General features: G+C 23.7%; 4 protein-coding genes across 8 annotated transcripts; 2 read left to right on the top strand and 2 right to left on the bottom strand.

Annotated features, from left to right (window-relative positions):
• Window positions 1-1,548: 1,548 nt before the first annotated feature.
• LOC122506570 lies at window positions 1,549-5,517 on the bottom strand. Its single transcript, XM_043618836.1, has 5 exons — window positions 5,440-5,517; window positions 4,969-5,128; window positions 4,597-4,818; window positions 2,829-3,029; window positions 1,549-2,730 (listed from the first exon to the last, which is right to left on the bottom strand). Exons 2-5 carry the CDS (start codon window positions 5,126-5,128, stop codon window positions 2,585-2,587), a joined length of 729 nt encoding a protein of 242 aa, XP_043474771.1. The 5' UTR covers window positions 5,440-5,517; the 3' UTR covers window positions 1,549-2,584.
• Window positions 5,518-5,779: 262 nt separating this feature from the next.
• On the top strand, window positions 5,780-7,242 carry LOC122506568. The gene is made up of 4 exons (XM_043618835.1): window positions 5,780-5,881; window positions 6,059-6,300; window positions 6,401-6,846; window positions 6,913-7,242. Exons 2-4 carry the CDS (start codon window positions 6,068-6,070, stop codon window positions 7,206-7,208), a joined length of 975 nt encoding a protein of 324 aa, XP_043474770.1. The 5' UTR covers window positions 5,780-5,881; window positions 6,059-6,067; the 3' UTR covers window positions 7,209-7,242.
• Window positions 7,243-7,625: 383 nt separating this feature from the next.
• On the bottom strand, window positions 7,626-12,561 carry LOC122506567 (protein ST7 homolog). The gene is made up of 3 exons (XM_043618834.1): window positions 11,977-12,561; window positions 10,933-11,739; window positions 7,626-8,871 (listed from the first exon to the last, which is right to left on the bottom strand). The coding sequence occupies exons 1-3, from the start codon at window positions 12,207-12,209 to the stop codon at window positions 8,409-8,411; spliced, it is 1,503 nt and encodes a 500-aa protein (XP_043474769.1). The 5' UTR covers window positions 12,210-12,561; the 3' UTR covers window positions 7,626-8,408.
• A 132-nt stretch (window positions 12,562-12,693) lies between these two features.
• Window positions 12,694-21,284, top strand: LOC122506566 (DDB1- and CUL4-associated factor 8-like). Of its 5 annotated transcripts, none has more exons than XM_043618833.1 (14): window positions 12,694-12,942; window positions 13,182-13,323; window positions 13,429-13,504; window positions 13,707-13,967; window positions 14,378-14,542; window positions 14,649-14,860; window positions 17,177-17,320; window positions 17,440-17,663; window positions 17,737-17,902; window positions 18,157-18,322; window positions 18,420-18,550; window positions 19,302-19,421; window positions 19,945-20,061; window positions 20,297-21,284. In XM_043618833.1, exons 2-14 carry the CDS (start codon window positions 13,237-13,239, stop codon window positions 20,456-20,458), a joined length of 2,031 nt encoding a protein of 676 aa, XP_043474768.1. In that variant the 5' UTR covers window positions 12,694-12,942; window positions 13,182-13,236; the 3' UTR covers window positions 20,459-21,284. The 5 variants fall into 5 exon arrangements, with proteins under 5 accessions (XP_043474768.1, XP_043474764.1, XP_043474766.1 ...); XM_043618829.1 differs by having other exon boundaries at window positions 14,646-14,860; XM_043618831.1 differs by having other exon boundaries at window positions 13,118-13,323; window positions 14,646-14,860.
• Window positions 21,285-21,295: the final 11 nt, after the last annotated feature.

Genomic DNA, 21,295 nt, shown 5'->3' with positions numbered 1-21,295 from the left:
TCTTTGAGAAAGGAAAAAAAGAATTTTTCTTTTTTTTCCCCCCTATAATTATTGACATTTTAAAAACGTGCGCTGAAAAAAAAATTACACGTGTAATGCAAAAAAGAAAAATAATTGAGAATTGAAAAAATTTGACAATAATTATAAATTAATATCGAAAATTGAAAAAATCGATTTAAAATTTTGTTGGAAGCTTTTGTTTCAATAATTCTTAAGTTCTCGTAATTTTCTTCAAAAATATATATTACAGTAGTGGATAATTGAAGTTTTTGAAAAGAAAAGTTAATCAATTTTTGATTATTTGATTAGTTTCGTTTTGATAATTTATTCAGTGCTGGTTTTTTTTCTCTCGTATAATTATAGAAAAGCGTGAGTATGTATATTTAAAGAAAAAGAATTATATATGTATATTTAAAATGAAGTATATATTTAAAAAAAAATAATAATAAGTGTGTATGTAGCTAAAAGGAAAAAAAGAGAGGAAACTGCGTTGCGAATTTTGGGACCACGTTTAGAGGAAGAAAACAATTATTTACTGTGTGAGAAAAACTGTTGGATCTTTTTTTTTATGTTGTAAAATATTTTCCAAAAACCTGAAAGTTGCATTGAAAAAAAATTTGTCGGTAATAATTATAATAATTAAATATATAAATATATTTTTGTATACATATATTATATATACATTCTATGTATAATAAATAATATGTATATTATATTTATTTAATTACATATTATTATTATTATTTTTATTATTAGTGTTTCAACAAATATTAAATTATTATTATTATTATTATAAGAATACATATATTTATTGTTATATTTATAATATAGTATTTTGTAAAATAAAATATAATTAAAATTGTTATAATTTATTTTATAAAAAAATATAAATGTAATCAGTGCAATTTGTAATTTAATAGTAATAATAACAGTAACGAGGTAAAATATTAATTGAAAAGGAAAAAATGATAAATTCAAGATTCACTAACAGTTGTTGATTAGAGTGTTGCAATATTAGTAATTAGTTTTCTTATGCCACGAGTAATATATTTTTTCCGTGTGATCAAATAATTAAGTTATTAATAATGACGAAATTCCAAGTATATTATTCAAAATAAAATCCGAGGTGTATTTCTTTCAGAAAAAATATATTTTTGTGTAAAATATTATTTTTAAGTACTTTTAAAAATTTCTTTCTTTTTTTATTCTATATAATTTCTTACAGAAAAAAATATTTTTTTTAGAAATTTCCATTTTCGGATAATTATTTTATTTTTTCTATTATTATTATTATTATTATTATTATTATTACCATTGTTTTTATTAGATATAAATTTAAAAATTATTTTTCTGAACTCTCTTATTGTTTTACTTTTTTCTTATTAAATTTATAATTTTCTTTACTTGAGCATTTTTTTTCCTTAGAACTTTTTTGCTTTAGTATTTTCTACTTTAGTATTTTTTTTACTTTAGTATTCTGTTTGCGTTAATATTTTTTTTTAATTTTCTCTTAAATTTAAATTTCCTTTTGTTTTAATTTTCCTTTTCTTTTCTTTTCTTTTTTTTTTTTTTTTAATTTATGATCTACTTCTTAGAGTAAAATTTGACGGCTTTAGAAAATAGCCGATGGGTACGTAGAAGGATATTTTTGTCATTTTACAGTTGAAGGCTAAAATTGTGCAGTGTGAGGGAAAATAATAAAGTTTGCAAAATTCACGTTTCTAGGAATGATGAAATATGTACATTTTAATGTAAATTTATTATATTATTAATTTAACAATAAAGCCATATTTTTAATACTCAACTGTATCTTCACTATACTTAAATAATACCAAATATGTATTTCATATTTTTGTTTATATAATTTATTTATTATGTATGTATAATATTCAACAGTTGGACGAAAAAATAGAAATCGTTACAAAATAAAATTTATTATATATATTATTAATTAATTACTTTTCAAATTTTGAATATTAATATTATATTTGAAATATATAAAAGAAATTTCCGCTTGCGTAATTGTCGATTATCAACATTGTTTTTTTATTTATTCAACGATGTGAGAGACGATTTTTTTGTGTATCATTTTATAGACAAAAATATATTTATAATTTAATAATAATAAAATGTAATGCATTAGAAATATTTTTTTTCTTTATCCAATATTGGCATTATTTTCAGCATCAGCTTTAGTATAATATTATAAAAACTCAATTTGAAATATCAGAATGAAAAATAAAGATTTGAATAAATAAAATTTCCGTTTAAGAGAATTTCGATATTAGAGTAATTAAATTGAAGACGATCGAGAGAAGACAAACGACCAGGTCAATAAAAAGTGAATGAAATCTGTTGAGTTACGTTAGCGTTTGCAATAGAATGATTGAGAGTGGGCGATTAATTGACCTTTTATTAACTCGTGCCAATAGGGACGAATTGTTATCAACGTACGTTGTGCATACATAATAGATTGGCCCTTTTCACGTAAAGTAGATACATACAGTTAATTATTCAATGAACACACTTTGACAATGCAAAGAAGATGAAGAAGAAAAAAATAGTTAATCTCAGAGAATTTTTGCTACTTACAATAATGTTTGAAAAATATTTTTCTCATTTTACATAAGAAGACAGTGATGTTGTTCACTTTTGAGTCAGCGGCGAAATTGACAATTTCATTCAGTTCCTTTTGATGTTCAACCTTTAATTCAGGTTCAATTTTATTCACTGAAAATATATTATCATTATTAAATGTATCGTGTATTTAATTAAATTTTTTTCTTCGTTAAAATATGAAAAAAAAAATGTTGAAATAATTTACAAACCTCTCCAAATTGAATCGTTACGCGAAAGATGAACGCAGTATTTATCATTGTATTTTTTATAAAAAAATGTCACAATTATTTCTTCATTGTTACGTTCAAATTCTCCCCTTATTCGCATATTTAATTTTTCCTTATAAATAAAACAGGCCCTTTTCAATGAATCAAAATCCGCTTTCTTTTCCTCTTTCTTTTCTTCCAATTCTATAATTTAAAAAATAAATAATTAACATTTATTGTCATTCTTAATTTTATATTAGCAAATGTTACGCGTGAGGAACGAGATGTTCAATTTATTATTATTATGCAAATTATATAGCTTTTTATTTACAAATATAAATTTTTGAATAATTTCATAATCGAAATTTAAAAAAAAACACTTATTAAGTACATAATTAATTATTAGCTTGAATTTTCAAAAATTTAAATATAATTCTTCACAAGCATTCAATGATTTTCATAAATAATAACATTCCCCGAATGAATTCAATTATTTTTATAAATACCTATTTAATTTTCTTGACAAACTTCAATTTTTTTCAACTTTTAATAAAATTTCATGAAAGAATTCAATTAATTTGTGAAATTTTAATAAATCCTACTAAAAAAATTAAATTATTTTCTTAAGTAGCAAAATCTTTGCAAAAATTCAATTATTTTCAATAACATTTCACGAAAGAATTAAATTTTTTTTCTTGATTTGTTATAAAAGTTTTAAAAGAATTCAATTATTTTTATAAATTTAGTAAAATTCTTGGCAGGAATTCAATTATTTTCAAAACAATTTTAATTGAATTCCTCGGAAGAATTCAAATATTTTCAAAGATTTCCATAAAAGTCAATTATTTCCCAAAATATTTTAAAAAATTCTAAATAAAAATTAAATTATTTTCAATGCAATTTGAAAGAATTCAATTATTTTTATAAATAGTAAAATTCTTTTTCAAAACTACAATAATTTTCAATAAAATTTCATCAAATAATTCAATTAATTTCTATAAATAGTAAAATTCTTCGCAAGAATTCAATTATTTTATAAATAGTAAAATTCTTTGCAGGAATACAATTATTTTCAAAACAATTTTAATTGAATTCCTCGGATGAATTCAAATATTTTTAAATATTTACATAAATTTCAATTATTTCCTAAAATTTTTATAAATTCTTCGAAACATTTCAATTATTTTTATAAATAGTAAAATTCTTCGCAATAATTCAATTATTTTTATAAATAGTAAAATCCTTTGCAGAAATTCAATTCTTTTCAAAATAATTTTAATAGAATTCGTCGAAAGAATTTAAATTTTCAAATATTAACATAAAATTCATTTATTTTCTAAAATATTAATAAATTCTTCGGAACAATTCAATTATTTTTATAAATAGAGTAAAATTCTTCGCAAGAATTAAATTATTTTCAACACAATTTTAATAAAATTCAATTGCTTTCAAAATTTTCAATTAAAATTCTTAAAGAAACTCCATAAGTTTAAAAAAAAATTCAAAGAAATTCTTCAAAATAATTTACTAAGGATTTTTATAAATTTTAATAAAATTCTTCGCGAGAATTCAATTATTTTCCTAAATAATAAAATTCTTTGAAGGAATTCTATTATTACCAAATTTTTTGATAATATTATTTGCAGCATTTCGACGATTTTCAATACATTAATTTTAAAATTGAAATAATTTGAAAAGAAAAATTATTTAAAAAGTTTGGAAACAAAAATGTCGTTGAAATTAAAATAAAACAAACGAATTTTACATTTACCTTTCTCTTTTTCAATCACTTGAAGAGCGAGAGATTCTCTTTCATTTTTGCTTTCTTCTATTCTTGCTTTGAGCAAATCTCGACAATCAACAGTCTTCGACATCTCATTATCTAAACGTTTATTATTCAAAGTCTTTGTATCACTATTTTTTTCGGCATTTAAAATTTGATTATTTAATTCAGGTATGACGTGTTTAAATTCACTGCTGCGTTTCATAAATTCTGCAAAAACAAAAATTAGTCTACGTTTACGGTAAATTACAAAAATATTAATAAATTAAATAATAAATAAATAATAAATTAATTAATATTTATTATTAAAACTATTTTATATTATAATTTAGTGATGAAAGAAGTCAAAATTTTATTTACCTTTTTCTAAATTGAAATGTTTTTCATATTTTTCCGCAATATTGGAATTAATTTTCGAACTTGCTAAAAACAATTTTTCGGATAGAGCTTTTTCAGCTTCAACTTGACCTTCTAAAATATTCCTGATGTCAATTTCGTACAATTCCATTAATTCTTCCATCTTTAAAAAATAAAATTAAGCTTTAAAAAGTGAATTAAAATTTTAAATCCTATAACTAAAAAGAGAAAAAAGAACGAGATAAACAAAACAAGTAAACATAACCTCAAAATTCGAAATGTTTTATGTACTTTTATATAAAAAGTCAACAATTAAATTTAATTGATATTTTAATTTAGTAAAAATTACTGGAAACAACTTTTCTATAATATGTTTATTCAAAAATATTTAAATATTTACTTTGTTTACTTTTTTTCACACCTAGATAACATTGTTGAAAAAGATATAATTACATTAATTAGATTATTACTTACGTTGGAAGCTAACACATATCAAATAATTAAAACGAATAAATTAAATAATAGATATTTAATAATTATAAATATGATAAATATTTAAAGTGAAAATTATAAAGAAAAATAATTGAAAATTATAAATAAGTAAATAACTAAAATGACAGTTAATTTTCAATTTTTAGTTCCTTGTTTATCCGTTTCCTAAACAGATGTCGTTGCAAAAATAGTTAAGGCGCATTTCTATATAAAATTCTCTTTTCTCATTGGGTTTCAAAGTTTAAATCACCAGAAATGACAGCCAATGAGAAGGATCGTTGAAAATGCCTCTTAAGTTTTACCCATATGTCACACGTGGAAACCGGCCGCAACCTTTAAAAATGTCGGTCTTAAAATAATAAACAAAAGAGAAATTACAAGAATTACACTTTTATTGTTGTAGAAAAATAAAGAAAATTGCCTAGTGAGAATAAAAATCAGTAATTTAACGAATTTTCAATTCCTTGTTTATAAAAATGATAAAGATAGTAAAACATAGTCAAAATGAATGAAATGAATGACTTACTTTTCTAACCTTAAAAGTGTAAAATAAACATTGTTTTTTTTTCATTTTTCTCATTAATTGCAATTACTGTGACAGTATTAAAATATGGAAAATTCAAACTCATTATTTATTCAACCGGCTCAAAATTATAGCCGGGAAGATAAATCTCCCAATGAATTGTCAACAAATGTAAAAAGCAATAACGATTGTTCTGGTATTTTGCAATGTTTTGTTTGCGATTCACTAGTGCAGGGTAAACATTATACCCTCGCCTCGTGTAAAACTCAGAGTACAAGAACTCGAGTTATTGAAAAATTAGGAGAACTCATTGGAGAAAGGTAATATTTTTATATTTTCTGTTGTTCTAATATTCTCTATTTTTTTCATTCACAACAAATATTATAAAATAATAAATATAAATAAATAATTATATTAAAGATACATGATTATCATATCAGAGGAAGACATTATTTGCCGTAGTTGTGCAAATTTAATAAATACATTAGATCGTTTAGAAATGGAAATGAAAACAGTTAAAGGAAATGTTCTACGTTATTTGGAACGTAAATATTCTTTTGACAATGCTGACCTTAATACTAATGATTCAATTAATAAATCAACACAACAATTAAAAGTCACCGCGACTAAAGAAAAGAAACAAAATATTCTCAACAATTTAACAGCGACAGATAATAAAAAATTAATTTCCTGCGACAAATGTCGATATTCAACTAATCATCAGACATTTATGATTCATCATCTCAGACAGCATATAAATAAGAAAATTAATTGCGATAAATGTGGTGTTCAATTTCTTGGCAATAGTCAACAAAATAATTCACACTGTTGCAAGAAAATGAAAAAAACAAACGAAAATGTTACAGGTAAGAAATTTTTTTTTTAATAATTAGATTAAAATTTTAAAAGGAAAAATACATTTCTTCCGACAGAATTTGAAGATGATGGAGGGAACGCAAAAGAAGAAATTTCACTTCCCGTTCAAATTTCAAAGGTTGAAAATATTCTGATGAAGGATGAAATTAATATTGAATCAAATCTGTCGGATTTAATTGAAGATGAACATATTCAAAAGGAAGAACAATTAAAAAATTATCAAGATTCACAAAGTATATCAATGACGGATGAAAATAGATTAGTTGAAAATAATGATAATTCTTTGAGACAAATTTTAAAAGTACGAGAAGATGGAAGTTTAGAAATGATACAAATGTTAAATGAAAATTAAAACTTTTAAATAAAAATATAATTTCTATACTACACTTTCAAATTTTTAATTATTACTAGAACCAAAACAAATTTCAATTATAGTGAAAAATTCGACAAATGAAATGAATTTCCAAACCTTTGGCGGGTTTTTCAAAGAAAATTAATGTATTGAAAATCGTCGAATTTTCAATGTTTGAAAATTCTAATTAAATTGTTTTTGAGGAATTTCTTTGAACTTTTTTTAAATAATGAAGTATCTTTAATAATTTTAATTAAAATTTTTTAAAATAATTGTATTTGTTAAAAATTAAAATTAAATATTTCATTATTGAATTTCATTAAAATTTTAGAAAATAATTGAATTATAATTCAATTTTTTATTAGAACGAATTAAGAAAAAAAAATTAAATTCTTTCGTGAAATAGAAAAGAAAATATTATTCTTTACATGGATTTTTTATTAATTTGTACAATTTATCTTTGATGGAATTGTGATTGACTTAACTCGCTCATAAATAATAATAATAATATTAATAATAATAATAATATAATAATAATAAATACAAGAGTATTGTCAGTCCTGAAAAAAAATAAAATAAAATATGGAATTCATTTTTCATTGTTCATTCAGCTTTCAAAGCAAATCTTGTGCCTATCTACATTTTAGAAATGTAGAATACAAAACAAAATTCAAAATAATCTTAACACAATTTGTTCAATATAACATTTTTTTTTTGTAAACTCTAATAAAGAATGTCATCCTCCTTTGAACCTATTCTCACATAGATTATATATTTTAATTATTAATTAACAATTCAGTAATTATTAATAATCGTTTCATCAATAATTTATTACTCGGGCATTTCGACGAAAAAGTAAATAAATTTGTGTAAAATAAAATAAAGAAAAGAAGATAATCGAGTTTTTAAATTCAAACACAGAATTTATTTACCGGATTCTTAAAGTAATTAATTATAATTAATTAATATAATAACGTGATTTGAGCGAAAAATTCAATTATTCTCGTGGAAATGCCCACCTTGTGTAATTACTTTGTGTAATTTATTACTTTCATAAGTAATTTAATAATAAATTTGATAAAATAACGAATCGTTAAAAATGAATTGAACGTTAATTAATAATTTTTTTTCCCTCGAAAATAATGATGAAATTGCGCGCACTATAGGAATATATCACAATAAGAGTTATTTTTGAAAAATTTAAATAAATTTGACATAGTAGAATGGAAGAGAGAACCAGGCGAGCATTGCACGTGCAACAACACCCATTGTGTCGGGATATTGATGCGTTAATAGTGCCACCAATGCAGTGAACGAGCACAAACCGGCGGTAAATAAAATAAAAAATGGTAACTCTTTTTTTGGATAGACACTCACGTCGTGAAATGCCGGCAATAGTTCACGATCTGCACATTCTGTGCATGTTGGATAGGGATAAAATAAATGTCCACGTTCCAATGGATAGGGTAACATTCTGAATGTGCCTTCCCACGTGCAATGCAGTAAATTAAGTGCACCCTCCATTTGTTTCCAGTGCGCCAAGTGAAAGAAGGCGTAAGCAATCGCCTCTGAATCGCCACGCTTCAAAACATGCTCTGGCGGTAATATTAGTGGTTTCATTTCCAAAAGGTACTTTGGAACGTGAGGATTAAACTCCACGGCTCTGGAATTCAAAAAAAATAAATCATTTAAAAGATGTCATTATTTAATTCCTAATTCAGGGTTACCACAAATATTTAATTTTATTTTTCCTTGATTTCCAGACAAAATTTTCGCTTTTTCCGTGACCATAAAGAATATTCTGATTCACTCTAAAAATTATTAGATACTCAAAAAAACATTCTATTATATTTACTTACGAATTTCTTAAATTGTAAAATTATTCGCAAACATCAATAACTAAATTTTTAAATAAATATTTCATTATTATTTTTCCATAGGAATTAAAATTCTTCAAAACATTCAAATTCAAACATTTTTAAAATTCAACAACTTATAAGAATATTATTATAAAACATGAAGATATCAATTACTCCGAGTCGAAGACTCGGAGTGATTGATATCTTCATGTTTTATAAAAATTTTAATTTCCATAAAATTTTTCAAAAAAAAAATTAAATTATTTACAACAATTATAATAAAATTCTAAGCAAGAATTCAATTATTTTCATAAATAATAAAATTCTTCACATGGTTTCAATTATTTTTAATACAATTTTAAATAAATTTCTCGAAAAATAAAATTATCTTCAAAAATTTTTTGCAAGAATTAAATTAGGTACATTTCACAAATAATGAAATTCTTCGCTGAAATTCAAAAATTTTCAAAATTTACATGTTTAATACAAGTTTTGCAAAAGAATACAATTATTTAAATAAAATGTAATAAAATTCGTTGCATAAATTCCATTATTTTCATAAATTATAAGATTCTTTACATTATTTCAATTATTTAAAAAAAAATTTGAAAAAATTCATTGCAAGAATTCAATTACTTTCATAAATTAATAAAATTCTTCACAGGATTTCAATTATTTTTAATACAATTTTAAGTAAATTCTTCGAAAAATGTCACTATTTTCAAAAATTTTGTTAAAATTCTTCGAAAGAATTCAATTATGTATTTTTAAAAATTCATGCTATAATGCTTTTAATATTCAATTATTATCTCAAATTTTAACTAATTTTAATTAATTAACTAATTATTATTTATTATTATTTATTATTTTAATTAAATTAATTAATTTAATTTTTTAAACTAATTTTAAATAAATTTTTATTGGAAAATTCTACAAGAATCCAATTATTTAAATAAAAAAATAAATAATTTATTGAATAAATGAATGTTTTTCGAAACTAAATTATCATAAAGAATTTTATCTACAAACTTGAATTTTTTCGAGAAATTTTAATAAAATTTTCAAGAAATAATTGAAATTCTATGATGAATTTTATTATTCATGAAAATAATTGAATTCTTGTAAAAAATTTTATTATTTATGAAAATAATTGAATTATTGCGAAGTTTGCTTAGAATTTTATCAAAAAAAAATTTTTTAAATAATTGAATTTTTTTGAAAAATTTTATTAAAACTGTAGATATTAAATAAAATTGAATTGAGAAAAATTTTTTGAAAATAATTGAAATTTTGCAAAGAATTTTATTAAAATTTTTGAAAATAATTAAAATTTGGAGGAGAATTTTATTATTTTTAAAGATAATTGAAATTTGACGAGAATTTTTTTAAATTTCTGAACATAATTGAATTTTTGCGAAGAATTTTATTACTTTTGAAAATAATTGCATTTCTGCAATCGTTTGTAACTTCTCCAAAATTCAATTTTTTCCAGTTACTTAAATAAATATCCCTGAATTTTCCCTGACTTCGAAAATAATTGAATTTCTGCGAAGAATTTTACTATTTATAAAAATAATTGAATTCTTCCAAAGAATGTTATTTGGAAAAATAATTGAATTTTTGTGAAAAATGTTTTTTAAAATTTTGAAAATAATGAACAAGAATAATTAATTATATACTTAATAACTAAATTTTTTAAATGTTGAATTTGAATCTGAAATTATTCAGATATTGATGTTAATATCTTTTTTTAAAAAGTAATTCTTGTAATTATTTTTTATTATAATTTTTGCAAAATTCAATTTTTCATTATTTTTAATTACACCGCAACTGTTGACTATAAGTTTTAAAAAATATCAAAATACCTGTGAATAGCTTCAACAGCTGACATTTCCGAGGTGGTCAATCCTCTTTTACTGGCGATATCAGGGGAAAATTTATCAGCAACCAGCCTCGCTTTCAATAAAGCAGCCGTGTAACAAATTGTCGCCGATTTCGGTAAACTGATATCGTCATATTTTGCTAAAACTGCCTGAACATCAGCGTACGCCTGCATTTCAAGCAATGCTTCAATGAGATTTTCATGAATATTTAAAACATTCATAATTGGTGGCACCTCCTTGGTGAGATCGCGAAACATTTTCACGGCCTCCTTTAATTTTCCCAATTTTCTCGCGCACATCGCGAGTCGTCGTTTAATGTAAATCAAGACATTTGTGTCTCGCCTGTGAATCGCCTCCGCTATCGAGCCCTGATGCTGTGTATTTTGTGATTTACGATAATTATTCTCGGCAACTTTTAATGCTTGCTTGAGAATTTTTTCAGCTTCAAGAATTGTCGTCGCCTCCTCCTCGGCCAATAGAATATAAGCTGGTGCACAATCTGGATTGTGTTCAAGTGCCGTGTGAGCGGCTTTTATTCGTACCATTGGATTTCGTTCTCTCCATGCTGTTTGCATTATTTCATATTCGGCCTTTCCATTGTCGCCTTCGCATGTGAAAAATGTCTGATGATCCTGTGCCGATAAATTCATATCGTAATAAGTTAGGGGTTCTTTATTTGTTGCCCAATAAAACCTTTGGTATTCGGCGCCTCGAAATAGATTTATTGGATTTCGCCACACTTTGCATTCAGGTACATTTTGTTGATTCGAGGAATTTGTACTGCTTATGCTGGAAAATAAAAATTTACCAATCAATATACAAAATGATTAAAAAATTTTCACCTTCAAATATTATAATTCGAAAATTATCAAAACTATCAAAATAAAACGAAAAGAATTTTAAAAAAATTGAAATTTAATAAATTCAGTTTCAATATAAAGAGAAGGGAAGAAAATAATATAGGCGATAATTTAAATGCGATAGAGATCGAAAATATTGATTATTATTTAGAATAAAAAAAAGAACCTGGAATTGTTTCCATCAGTTGATGTATCGCCACCGCTAATCCACGGTGATATGTGATTTAAAGAAACTTGCTCGATGAATGATGTACCATATTTTCTAAAATACCACCACTCGAAAATTAATATAAGTCCAGATATTAAAGATGATGTTCCGGTAAGAGCAACATAAAATTTGGGGGTTAGAGTGCTCAGGAACATAGTAGAGTCCCACATACTAGTAAATAAAAGGGCCATTTATTGAATTTTAATACTGATAGGTTTTATCAATCTTCTTCTTTTCTCTTAATTTGTTAATAATCAAAAGAAAAAAAAATACAATTTTCCCTCGACAGAAGGAAAATTATTCCCTTTGTTGTTATGATTTTCCCCAAAAAACAATCACTAGCGTCTTTCTTTTTTGTATCACTAAAACTTCACTAGACACTCGACTGTAGTGAAGAGAATTTTGCCTGATTCTCTCATTTTGCTGAGATTTTTATTTAAACTTGATTTTTACAAAAACATTTGGAAAATATAATGGAAAAACTGGAATCATCGATAATAATTTCTGTGTATAAACCGAGTTGTTTCTAAGAGTCGTCACTAGAGGCGCTGCTATTGCTCTCGAATTCTTTCGATATATCGAAATATCGAAAATAAGCAAATTTGATTGGCTGAAAAGATTCCAATTCCCATCCAATAAAATTGCAACTATGCAATTTTTTGCAAAACGTATTTTTGTTGTTACTTGTCATGTATTTTTTTTCCTATATATAAATAATAACTAGAGTTTAGAGTGTAAAACTTATCTATATAATCATTCGAAAGTTTAGATTTTCATAAATTTATTACTGAATTTTATGATTTAAAAATAAAAATAATTGTTAACGTCTGTCGAGAAGGAGAATAAAATACCGAATGCAGTTTTACTCGGTTCTCTCTTTTTGACAGTTTTATATCATCTGCGTCTTTAAGGTCACAATAATAGGTAAATATTTGTATTTTTCATATATAATTAAATTTACATTAAATTCTTGATTCTTTATAAAAGGATTACATTGTATTTATCAGCATATTTCATGAAAAGTGAGTACAAGAATTAGGTATTTTTCTTTTTTTATATACTAAATAAAATTCTTATTTTTGTGAAACTGGCAAAAAAGTTCGTTTTCATAACCTCAAAATTGAAAAAAGGAAAATATATTTTTCGTTGGTATTTATCGCCAGGATATTAAGATTAATAAAGTGATGATCACACTATAAATGCTATAAATCAAGAAAAATGGATTCTGATAATTTGGTGGACGAATCAAAAGATGACGAACAAGTCGCTGGTGTAATGTCCGAGAAATCAAATTCTAAAAATGAGGTAAATAAACGTTTTATATTTAAAAATAAAAATTGCCCTTTTCTTTCTTTTTGTTTTGTTGTTTTCTTTCCTTTTTTTAAAAAATAAAAATTTTCCTTTTTCCAGGAAGATAATTTGGAGTCAGAAGCCGCGAGTTTTTCCTCATCGGAGCAAAGTACAACGAAAAGAAATAAATCAAAAGGTAAATTCGTTTGGTGAATATAAACAAGTGACCACAAGTGACCACAAGTGACATTTATTTCTTCTTTTTTTTTAACAATAATATTACACGGAGAGAGAATATATATATATTAAATTTTGTAAAAGTATTTTATAATAATAAAAATTTGTAAAATATTTTTACAAAATATAATATTATATTCTCTCTGTGTGTATCGATTTAGGAAAAATAAGCGGAGACAGTGGAATTTCCATGGAGAAAACGGATGAAAGTTCAGATGAAGATTCAAGTAAGCGACAAAAATTGTCTGAATCACAATTCGATTCGGAAGTAGGCGAATGTTCAGCATCGAAATGTGATATTTCATTTCCAAAATTGAAATCAAGTGTTCGAAAGCGATATTATCGGAATAAAAATAGTTCCGAAGCTGATGAAGAATTAGGCGAAGCTTCAGGAATGCGAAAATCAAGTGCTGCCAGCGAAGGTGATAAATTATTTCAAGTTTACAAATTTTTATACAAAATACCGCAAAATACAAATAATTAATACAATCTTTACATAATCTGAAATAATTTAATTCTTGCGCAGAATTTTATTAACATTTTTCAAAAGAATTTGAATTTTATCCAAGAGATTTTTTATTAAAAAGTTATTGGAAATAATTAAATTTCTTTAAGGAATTTAATTAAAATTGTACTAAAATTAATTGAATTCTTCTCAAAAATTTTATTGAAAATAATTTAATTCCTGTGAAGAATTTTTTTTAACTTGAATTTTGATTTAATGTTAATTTCATTTTATTTAAAATTTTAATTGAATTCTAGTTTAATTTTTATTGAATTCAAGTTCAATTTCAATTGAATTCCAGTTTCATTTTTAACTTTAAATTTCCAGAAAAATCGAAAAGTGATGATGATGATGAAGATGAGGATGTTGATGATGATTCGACGCAGGATTCTGATGACGCAGTGGAGCAAGATGACGACGACGACGACGATGACAGAGAAAGAAGCCATCCTTCACCGGAACGAGGAAGTAGTCCTTTATTAGATATCAGAGGTAATTTTGTTTACTTGGTGACACGAATTAAATTTAAAAAAAAACACACAAAAAATTTATTCACTCTACTCTGGACAATTTGATTCAAATTAAAAACAAAAAGAAGATGACTCGAACGAATGGACAACAGCCAGTGAAGAGGAGTTGGACGTCGCTACATCTATTATGCAAAAAGCAACACCAAAATCCAAATGCTTTGTACTAAAGGAACTATTTAATCGGCAAATTGGCAGAAATCCAGATTTCGCCGACAGATTTTATGGTTCACTTCGTTCCGTTCAACGATTAAGACTGAAATGTAAATTAAATGAACATCAGGTAAATAGTTTTCTCTTAGATTTCTTAAAAAAAGAAAATGAAATTAATCTACCAATACGAATTTCATTCAAAAAAGATAAATAGTTCGTAAATTTTACGATATAATTTGGATAATTTTCAAAAAAATTACAAATGACTGCAGAAATTCAATTATGTTAAAAAATTTTTCTAAATTATCATCAAAAATTCAATTATCTGTAGAAATAATTAAATTCTTCTCCGAATTTCAATTATTTTCACAAAAATATTCCTCAATTCAATGACTTTCAATATCTATTTTCATAAAATTCTCCAAAAGAATTCAATTATTTAAAAAAAAACTTAACAAAATTCTACACAAACTTTTAATTATTTTCAAAAAACAATAAAAATTTCACAGGAATTTCATTATTTACAATTTTTTTTTTTATTTATTTTTTCGCAAGAATTCAATTATTTTCATAAATAATAAAATTTTTACGAAGATTTAATTATTTTTCTAATTAATAAAATTCTTTTTAGGAATTCAATTATTTTCTAAAATTTTAATAAAATTCTCACAAAAATTTCAATTATCTTTATAAATAATAAACAGGGTTCCTACAGAATCTGGAAATCATGGAAATCATGGAAATGGTATGGAATTTTTAAAAGTTTCTAAATTTTTCCTGTTTTTCATTTTTTCTCTTAAATAGAAATTCAAATAATAATGAAGCTAAATGGCATAAAAGAGAAGAAAAAATGTTAAATTTTAAGAAATTCGGATTTTTGAATTTTAGATAATTCTCGATAATTCTAGATTTTTTTACAAAAGAGTCGAGACTATTAAATAAGTAAAGTGTTTTTAAAGAGCCCAAAAATAATGACGCTAAATACTATCAAAGAGAGAAAAAAATGTTGAATTTTAAGAAATTCGGATTTTTGAATTTTTGATAATTTTCGATAATTTTAGATTTTTTACCAAAGAGTAAAGACAATTAAATAAGTAAAGTATTTTCCAAGAGCACAAAAATAATAAAGCTAAATCCAATAAAAGAGAGGAAAAAATGTTGAATTTTAAGAAATTCGGTTTTTTGAATTTTTTCGAATTTTTTCGAATTTTAGATTTTTTACCAAAGAGTCGAGATTATTAAATAAGTAAAGTATTTTCCAAGAGCACAAAAATAATGAAGCTAAATCCCATAAAAAAGAGGAAAAAATGTTGAATTTTAAGAAATTCGGATTTTTGAATTTTTGATAATTTTCGATAATTTTAGATTTTTTACCAAAGAGTCGAGACTATTAAATAAGTAAAGTATTTTCCAAGAGCACAAAAATATTGAAGCTAAATGCCATAAAAGAGGAGAAAAAATGTTGAATTTTAAGAAATTCGGATTTTTGAATTTTTGATAATTTTCGACAATTTTAGATTTTTTACCAAAGAGTTTTTCGAAAATTATTAAAAATAATTGATTTAAAGAAGAATTTTAGTTAAAAATTCTTGAAAAAAATAATTGAATTGATAATGATAATTTAATTCTTGGCAAGATTTTTTATTGAAATTCTTTAAAATAATTGTTTAGAAAAATTTTATCACAATTTTAAAAAATAATTGAACATGTTAGAGAAATTTGATTAAAATTGTATTTAAAATAATTGAATTCTTGCTAAGAATTTTACAATTTATAATGATAATTGAATTGTTTCGGAGAATTTTATCAGAATTATTGAAAATAATTGAATTTAACTAATATTTTTAAAAAATAATTGTATGCTTTCGAGAAATTTTATTAAAATTGTATTGAAAATAATTGAATTCCTCCGAAAAATTTTATTATTTATGAAAATAATTGAATTCTTTTGAAGAATTTTATTATTGATGGAAATATTTTAATTCTTGCGAAGAATTTTCTTATTTATGAAAATAATTGTATTCTTGCGTAGGATTTTATCTGGAGTTTTTGAAAATAATTGAATTTTCTGAAGGGATTTTATTATTTATAAAAATAATTTTATCTGAATTTTGGAAAATAATTGAATTTTTTTAAGGAATTTTATTATTTATGAGAATAATTGAATTCTAGTAGAATTTTCTAATAAAAATATTTTCTTTATGGTGATGAGAAAAAGAGGAGCGTCTCGGTAGTGAATAAAAAAATATATATAAGTTAACAAAAAATCTTGACTAACATAAGTATCAGCTGCTGACCTGCCTCTCTTTTGGATAGGCTAAGAGTCCTTACTAATCAATTTTAGGTCAATAATAGGATTATTGCTCTTTCCTAAAATCGTAACTCCAGCGAAATTTAATTTTTATTTAAAAAAAAAATTTATTCACATCTTTCAAAAAAATTTCAGGGTTGCGTCAATAGTTTAAATTTCAATCAAAAGGGAAATCTTTTAGCAAGTGCCTCCGATGATTTAAAAGTCAATATTTGGGATTGGGCCACTGAGAAAAAGCAATTTACCTTTTACACCGGCCACAGGAGTAATGTTTTTCAGGTAATGAAACTTTTTTTCCTTTTTCTTGTTTTGCCAAAAAAAAAAATACGAATTATGATTTTTTGAATTTTGAATTTTTAACAATTCATAAATAATTGATAAGAATTTATTAATTTTAGGCAAAATGGATGCCATTAGATTGGGAAAGTTTAATGGTAACAGCCGCTCATGACGGTCATGTTCGTTTACTTGAACTTCCCGTTGGAAAATCGCGTAGAATTGGATCGCATCAGGGACCAGTTCACAAAATTGCAATGCATAAGGAAATGCCACACGTTGTTCTCTCGTGTGGTGAAGATGGAAAAATACTTTCGATTGATATTCGTGAATCAAGACCACGAAGGTTTTTTTATTTCTAATAATAAAAAATTTTTCTATCGCTTTTTTCATAATAATATTATAATAATTGTTTGTAGATTAATGGTGGTTAAAGAAGAGTCTGAGGAAGTTCAGTTGTACAGCATTAATTGTCATCCATTAAACAGTTATGAATTTTGCGTCGGAGGCCGAATTCAAACAGTTCAAGTCTTTGATAGGAGAAAAGTTTCTTCGCCTTTATACAAATACTGTCCAAGTCATTTGGTAAAAAATCGTTTATTTCTTATAGCAAAAATTTTCTAAATTAAATATATATTTATATGATTAAAAATATATTTACTAAAATATTTAATATATTTTAGTTTCCTGGGACAACATAATTAAATTCTAATTCTAAAAGATATATTTATATGTGAAAAAAAATATTTAATATAGAAAATGCTAAAGAAAAGAAACTTAAATATTAAAAAATATAAAGAATATTTTAATCAAGTTTAAATTGTATTTTTTCAAAATAGACGCAAAATAAACTTGAATACGTGACATGCGCTTTGTACAATTACAATGGAACGGAAATTCTTGCGTCTTATAATGACGAGGATATTTATCTTTTCGACACATTATATCCACATCCGTCTGGAGATTATGCACACAAATATCAGGGTCACAGGAATAATGCCACTGGTAATGCTCTGCAAAAAGAAAAAGAAAAAAAAAGTTATTTTATTGGAACTAAAATAAAAATTAAAGAAATTCTAATTTTTTCTTTCTTCTTTTCCAGTGAAAGGAGTGAATTTTTTCGGACCCAAAAGTGAATACATTGTTTCTGGTTCGGATTGTGGGAATATTTTTATTTGGGACAAAGATACGGAATCGATTGTTCAATGGATGTTGGGAGACAATCAAGGAGTGGTAAAAAAAATTATTTCTTAATTATTATTCAACAAGTTTAATTTTTGTTTTTTTAAATCAATTTCAGGCTTCGCACTATTTCTGTTCTTTTTTTTAGAATTTCCATTAGTTTCAATTCGCTAAAACTAAAAGTCAAAATACTATTTTGAAAAATTATATAATCAAATTCAATTATTTTCAATATTTAGTATTTTCATAAAATTTGGCAAAATAATTCAATTATAAAAAAAAATTGATAAAATTCATCCAAAATTCAATTATTTTCATAAATAATAAAACTCATCGAAGAAATTCAATTATTTTTTAAACTATCTTAAATTAATTAATCAAAAAATTAAATTATTTGTGCAAATAGCTTTTTTCACAAGAATTCAATTATTTAAAATAAAACTTTCATAATATTTATTATATTTCGAAAAAATTAATTATTTAAAACAATGTTTATAAATTTCTTATGAAGAATTCAATTCAATTCAATCTTTTTAATATTTTTATAAAATTTTTTCGCAATAATATTTTTGATGAAAATTAGGAAAAAGTGAGGAAAATAAAATATAGAACACTTTTCTAAAATTAATTATCGAGTGCGAAGTCTGCAATTTTAATGACTTTTAATTTTGATTTTCATCTATTTTTGATGAAATATGATTTTTAATGTTCTTTTTAAAAAGGGAAAAAATATTCTGTAATTTCTAGAGATATTTAATTGGAATTAATTGTCGAAAGAATTAAATTTTCTTCTAAAAATTAGGTAAATTGCATGGAGTCACATCCGTCCGTTCCAGTTTTGGCAACAAGTGGATTAGATTACGATGTTAAGGTGTGGGAGGCTTCTGGTGATGTAACATTCACCATGAAAGGTTTACAAAGTGTAAGTAATTAAAACTTTTTTAATTTCTTTTTCATTAACTGACATTTTTTCTCAAATTAATTCCCATCAGAATTCAAAAACGAGAAATTAAATTATTTAAATAGAATAATTTTTTGTAAAATTTAGTTATTTTCTAAATTTTTCGTTACAATTGAAATGAAATTTGACTAAATTGTTACATATTTAATTTACTTTCAATTTTTTAAAATTATTTTCAAGAATTCAATTATTATATTTAAAAAATTATAATTACATTTAAAAAAACAAATTTTTTTCTATTTTAAATTCAAAAATTGAATAATTTTCATTAAACAAATATTTAAAAACTTATTGTTTATTTTTTCACAGAAATTAAAATTACAAATAATTTTAATGAGAAACCTTTTGAAATTTAATTATTTCTAAAAATTAGAATTGCAATTCTTTCCAAATTCAATTATTTTTTAGAATTTTTATGAATAGAATGATTCAAAAATAATTTTTATAGAACATTGTTTATATTTAATTGGAATTTTATTTCCAGTGTGTGAAATTAAATCTGAAAAATCGAGCGGATGAATTACGAGATGAACCGGATGCCTATGATGGACAAATGTTGTGGATTCTATTAAGACGTATTCGTCAGTCGGAGAGATTCATGGTAATAATTATTTTATTTAGACAGAAGTTTTCATTTTATCAGAAAATTATTTTTATTTAGATTTAAATTCTAATTTCATCCGAAAAATTATTTTTTATTTAGATTCAAATTCAAATTTTACCACGAAATTATTTTTACCTTATAGCGAATTCGGTTTTATTTTATATTTAATTTAATTTCAAATTTTACAAATATGATTGCTAATATTAAAATATTTCTATTTTTTTGTGAACAGAATTTAAGCAGAGCTTTCAGAAGAAGTAGATATACTTTACCTTATCGGGGAGGAGACGAGGATCTCCGCGAGTCTTCGAGTGAGCACACCTCATCAAATAATAGCGGCTCTTCATCAGACGATGAAGAATCAGCAACAAGACCACAATGTTCTCCTTCTTAAAAATTATCGGTAAGAATATTATTCGAAAGAGAATATTTCTTTTTCTCCTCAAGAGGAGGATTAAAAAAAAAAGTAATTGAAGATGGCATTTTTCATCAAGAAATTATCGGAATTCTTGTGTGAAAAAAAAATGTCACGACTACGTTCCGTAGTCTTGTGTAAAAACTATTTTTATTTTCCTCAACAACTTGATTATTTTTTTCTCTAAACTTATTTTTTTCCACCGTAAACGATTGTCTGTCAAGATTATTACCGAATTTTTAACAAAACACTACTCTTGCGGTTACATATTCTCTAGAAAAAAAAATAATTTATTCTACTTTCACTTATTAGAATTAAGTTAAAATAGATTTGATAAAAAATACTTTTTTTTGAAAGAATAATTAAAATTAATTATTGAATAATTGAAAAAAATAATTTTTGATAATTGAACTATTTTTCAGTCCTTTTTTTTATTTTTGGAGAATGTAAAAATGTATTTAACAGAAAATGTAATTGCATGAGTGAAATTGATTTTTTATTGTTTATTCTTTTTTTAAAGTTAATTTTTTCATATGTGTAAAACAGTGGTGTTATTCTTAACTTTTTGTCGAAATGTTTATATTTCATTATTAAAAAATGTTGTCATTAAAAATATAATTAACAAAAAAATTGATCGATTTTCCGTGCTGGGCATGTTATATATTATGCTAAGCAAAAGACTGAATCACAGTTATATTAATATCAATAATTACATAATAGAATTATTCTCAAAGCTCGTATTAAATGTAAATCTGAGGGTTTTGATCAAATATGTTAATAAAAAGATTGTTTTCATTTCATTAAATTAGAATATTT

This window comes from Leptopilina heterotoma, unplaced genomic scaffold (genome assembly GCF_015476425.1).
Source record: "Leptopilina heterotoma isolate Lh14 unplaced genomic scaffold, ASM1547642v1 Lhet_42, whole genome shotgun sequence".
Taxonomy (NCBI): domain Eukaryota; kingdom Metazoa; phylum Arthropoda; class Insecta; order Hymenoptera; family Figitidae; genus Leptopilina; species Leptopilina heterotoma.
This window is presented reverse-complemented; position numbering and strand designations above follow the sequence as displayed.

What these genes read in the sequence shown, in the direction of transcription:
- LOC122506567 (XM_043618834.1), bottom strand. Translation starts at nt 12,209, where the DNA reads ATGGCCCTTTTATTTACTAGTATGTGGGACTCTACTATGTTCCTGAGC. An exon ending in ACTGATGGAAACAATTCCAG is followed by an intron (nt 11,740 to 11,976) that starts GTTCTTTTTTTT and finishes TTTATTTTCCAG; the next exon opens with CATAAGCAGTACAAATTCCT. An exon ending in GCTGTTGAAGCTATTCACAG is followed by an intron (nt 8,872 to 10,932) that starts GTATTTTGATAT and finishes TTTGAATTCCAG; the next exon opens with AGCCGTGGAGTTTAATCCTC.
- LOC122506570 (XM_043618836.1), bottom strand. Translation starts at nt 5,128, where the DNA reads ATGGAAGAATTAATGGAATTGTACGAAATTGACATCAGGAATATTTTA. An exon ending in AGTGATTGAAAAAGAGAAAG is followed by an intron (nt 3,030 to 4,596) that starts GTAAATGTAAAA and finishes TTTAAATTATAG; the next exon opens with AATTGGAAGAAAAGAAAGAG. An exon ending in TAACGATTCAATTTGGAGAG is followed by an intron (nt 2,731 to 2,828) that starts GTTTGTAAATTA and finishes ATATATTTTCAG; the next exon opens with TGAATAAAATTGAACCTGAA.
- LOC122506566 (XM_043618829.1), top strand. Translation starts at nt 13,237, where the DNA reads ATGGATTCTGATAATTTGGTGGACGAATCAAAAGATGACGAACAAGTC. An exon ending in AATACTGTCCAAGTCATTTG is followed by an intron (nt 17,903 to 18,156) that starts GTAAAAAATCGT and finishes TTTTCAAAATAG; the next exon opens with ACGCAAAATAAACTTGAATA. An exon ending in TCACAGGAATAATGCCACTG is followed by an intron (nt 18,323 to 18,419) that starts GTAATGCTCTGC and finishes CTTCTTTTCCAG; the next exon opens with TGAAAGGAGTGAATTTTTTC.
- LOC122506568 (XM_043618835.1), top strand. Translation starts at nt 6,068, where the DNA reads ATGGAAAATTCAAACTCATTATTTATTCAACCGGCTCAAAATTATAGC. An exon ending in GGAGAACTCATTGGAGAAAG is followed by an intron (nt 6,301 to 6,400) that starts GTAATATTTTTA and finishes ATTATATTAAAG; the next exon opens with ATACATGATTATCATATCAG. An exon ending in AACAAACGAAAATGTTACAG is followed by an intron (nt 6,847 to 6,912) that starts GTAAGAAATTTT and finishes TTCTTCCGACAG; the next exon opens with AATTTGAAGATGATGGAGGG.